General features: G+C 37.0%; 1 protein-coding gene across 1 annotated transcript; it reads right to left on the reverse strand.

Moving 5' to 3' along the window:
- Window positions 1–1,917: 1,917 nt before the first annotated feature.
- Window positions 1,918–3,306, reverse strand: LOC104892795 (ethylene-responsive transcription factor 5). The gene has a single exon (XM_010678800.4). The coding sequence runs from the start codon at window positions 3,215–3,217 to the stop codon at window positions 2,171–2,173; it is 1,047 nt and encodes a 348-aa protein (XP_010677102.2). The 5' UTR covers window positions 3,218–3,306; the 3' UTR covers window positions 1,918–2,170.
- Between the last annotated feature and the right edge of the window lie 982 nt (window positions 3,307–4,288).

Genomic DNA, 4,288 nt, shown 5'->3' on the forward strand with positions numbered 1-4,288 from the left:
AAGATCCAATAAATGGAATCCTAATGCCTACTGCAAGTATCATCAAGGAAAGGGATATATGACATCGCGTAGCTGGATTTTGAAGCATTTTCTGCAGGATATGGTTGAAGAAGGTAAATTACCAGTTCCGCCTACAACAAAAGTTAGCAACAATGGCAACCCCTTGGGCAGTGCCTAAATAATTATGTCGAGGCTTAGCCATTTAGTATCAGTTTTTTAGGTTGAGTCGGAGAGTCCCTCCTCTAGCTTCTTCATTTCCGTTCCCATCGAGTCTATGTACTTGAGCACTATAATGTTTATCAACCTTGTTTCATTTATTCCTTTTAATTAATAAAATAATCGCATTTGCATTATCATTTTCAATTTCATTCCATCATTTTATTTATGCTTCTAATTCAATGATGAAACTTAAATCACCTAACGAACTTGACTAATAATAATAAACAAAAAAGAGATCTGAAATGAAAAACTAAAAGAGAAAAATTAAAAAAACTAGAGGAGCACTGGTGGTGCGCAAACCCACTTGAATTAATGGAGGAAAGAATGGAGCAAGGTGGTGCGCTTCGTGGTGGTGGAGCAATGTAGCGCGTTGCATGGTGGTGGAGCAATGTAGTGCGTTGCATGGTGGTGGAGCAATGTGGTGCGCTGCGTGGTCATGGTGGTGGAGCAAGGTGGTGGTTCAATGTGGTGCGCTACGTGGTCGTGGAGGTGGAGCAAGGTGGTGGTTCAATGTGGTGGGGGAGTTGGGGATTTCTCGCTCGTAAAATTTCTCTAAGGGATGGAGATAGAAATGTGCTTGGGTATACTATACATGCGCGCAATTCATTAGAATAAAAAAAAATGATAAAGAAGGGTTGCGATTTTCCAAAAAAACGCAGCCCTTCGTAACAGAAGGGCTGCGTTTTTTTGGACAAGTGCAACCCTTCACTAAAAAGGGTTGCGCTTGACTAAAAAATAATGCAGCCCTTCTTACAGTTAGAAAGGCTGCATTTTTTAGTCAAGCGCAACCCTTCACTAAAAAGGGTTGCGCTTGACAAAAAAACGCAGCCCTTCTAACTGTAAGAAGGGCTGCGTTTTTTAGTCAAGCACAACCCTTCTTTTAAAGGACTGCGGTTTTCTTTAAAATCACAGCCCTACAAGAAAACGCAGTCCTTCTAGCGCAACCCTTCCTTTTTTTCCCCTAGTGAAATAATCTAACTAGCTTAATATATGAGTAACATATTTTAAGATTGTCATACTCCCTCCATTTCATAATATAATACTATTTGTTTCTCTTTTACATAGTTTAAAAGATAGACTTTTGACCTTTAATATATTCAATTCTTTATTAATAAATACGTATACTTAACAAAATTCCACAAGGTTATAATATTTCTTTGTTACATTAAAGAGAATATTTGGTCAAATATTTTAAACTTTGATCCACTAAAAATAAAATAAGCATATAGAAGAAATAGTATTTGTCTTCTTCTACGAATTACCAATGCACACACCGTGGCAACTATTCTCTCTATCCTTCTTATTCCTTCTCTTCCTCTCTTTTTTTTGCAACTTGCAAGTTCTTTATAACAATAACGATGAACAGGTGGTTAATCGAGAAACATAATTAGAATAACTATATCAATAAAGTAAAGACATTTGACATCACTTGTGTTTTTTTTGTCATTATCTATTTGTAATTTGTTACAATTAAACATGAAATAGGAGCAAGTGTAGCCTTGTAGGGTATTAGGTGTTCTCAATGAATGAATTTTAACTAAGTATTTTGTTTCGATTATTGTCCTTTCCTCTTTTGCTTCCTCTTTTGCTTTTATCAACTTGTATCTATAAATAGATACATTGCATTCTAGCTCGCATGCAAGTTGATAACCATCTTATTCAGCAACTTGCATGGCCAAACAAAGGTAGAGCCACCACTTTGAAATTTAAACAATCTTTTTCATTCCATTAATCAAACATTAATATTCTTACTTATCCCTACCACTTTCAACTAAAAACATAATTTAACCATATCAATTAAATTAATCAAATGAAAAAATATACTATTCCTCTAAACCACAAGGCTGCTATTCACATAATACAGCACCCGTTAAACGTTCTACTTTTTCACATTTTTTTTTTCTTTTTCTTACAAAATAAGTTCTACTTTAGTACTAATCATTATAATGTCTCACATAACCGCCAGCTGTGGGTACCCAAACGATGGATGTGGAGATAACGGCGACAAAGGAGGTACGTTAAATACTCCATTTTCTGTCTTCACATCCACATCCCAAAACGCCGTCCAACTTGACGGCGTCAACGGCCCCATTTCTTCAAACGACGTTGTTTTGTTCTTACACGTATTCTCAGTTTTGACTTTCTTTGTTTCCACTATCTCCGTTTTCTTCACCTTCTCCACCTCTTTTCTCTTCCTTCCGCCGTCACTGCCACCGCATACGGAGGCAGCCACGGTGGTTGAGGAGTCCTCCGCCACCAAGTTACAAACTTCGAGTGGAAAGTTTAGGATTGCCTTCGAGCCACGGAGCTTGAAGGCGGCCCGATCATAGGCTCGGGCCGCTTCCACCGCCGTGTCGTAAGTCCCGAGCCAAACACGGGACCCGCGCTTGTTCGGGTCCCGAATTTCGGCCGCGTACTTCCCCCACGGCCTTCTCCTCACTCCTCTGTAGTGCCTCCGAGTCTCCTCCTCCGAGTTGACTCGCTGAGTCGACTCGTTGGCGCTAACTCGCTGAGTCGACTCGGGCACGAACTCGACCACCTCGAATTTTTTCGCCGGAGCCGGAACTGCGATTTTCATCGCCGGTTTTCTCTCGCGAAACTTCGACTTCGATCCGCCGGAAAACGTCGGCGATGGTGATGATATCGGATCAAACTTAGTGAAATCGACATCAAAATCAAAGTCAAAATCGAAATCAGAAGCTTGTTCTCCCTTAATTGAGGTCGGAATCACCTGTTCTTCGAACAAAAACGAGGTAGAACTGCTAGAAAGAGAGTTTTGTGAGGAGAGAGAATTTGAATTTGAATTTGATTTGGAAATTGATAGTTCAGGTTTAGGATCTTCAAATCCAAAATTACACTGATTAAATACGAAATTAGTGGTATTATTATTAGCATAATTATTATTAATAAAGCTAAATCCTCCACCGATTGGAGAGAGTTCACTGAATAGATGGCTTTTGATGAACTCTAAAGCTGATGATTCATCGGATAACGCCATTGTTGAAGAAGATACAAGGTTTCAATAAAACTTAAAAGATGAGAGAGAAAATAAAAAGGAGGTAATGAGTTGAGTGGAAAAGAAGTGTGGAAATTTGGGTATATATAGAGAGAGAAATAAGTGAGGTTCTAGGAGAGGTCATACCAAGAGGAAGCATCGTCTTACCTCATATGAGAATTGAGATGAGGAGAGAGAAAAGTAAAGTTTCGTATTATATGATTGATGTGATTTTAGCCGTTGATTTTCGATTTGAATATTCGCTCATTGCGGCAGCTGATGTAGATCTTACCGTTGATTAATTTGTCACATTTCACTTTATGACAAAATTGTATATTTGTTTTTACTGTTGTACGTGGTCAATCGTGCGGTCTTTTTAGTTTTCAGGCACTTTTCTGGAAGCTGCTTCTAGGATGGTTCTTTTAGCTTGGTTGAGAAGTGTGCAAGAGAGATTTTGGATAAGGGAGAATGGCAGTAGTTATATATGGATATTGGATATGGATAGAACTTGAATCTTTATAACTTTCTATTACTCTTTCCGTCTCATAATATAGTGCTTGCATTCTTTTTTGGGTATCTCAAAATATTGTGCCTATTTTTTTATCAATTTGTTTGGACTAAATTATCCTTCATTTCTACATAATACTTTCCAAAATACCCTTACTTTTTTTTAAAATATGTGCCCTATTTATTATTTTACACCATTCCAAGGTATATTTATTGCTCTTTCATTTTATTTTAAAGGAAAAAGAAGAAAAAAACTAGTTCCAAGACAAAATTACTCAATAATAAACATTTACTTAAATATATATTTTTGTGAAATCCTAAAACTCTTTCCATTTTCCTTAATTCTTGTGAAAAATGAGAAGTGAGCACTATATTACTCCCTCCGTTTCATAATAAAGTGCCTACTTTATTTTTTGTGGGTCAAACTTTAAAATCTTTAACTGAATATTCTCATTTGTTGATATAAAAAAACATATTCATGTGGGATCTTGTTAGATTCGACTCAATGTGTAGTTTCATAATATCAACTTTTTATATTTTTTTATTAATACGGAATTGAAGATATTA

This window comes from Beta vulgaris, chromosome 5 (genome assembly GCF_026745355.1).
Source record: "Beta vulgaris subsp. vulgaris cultivar EL10 chromosome 5, EL10.2, whole genome shotgun sequence".
Lineage (NCBI taxonomy): Eukaryota > Viridiplantae > Streptophyta > Magnoliopsida > Caryophyllales > Amaranthaceae > Beta > Beta vulgaris.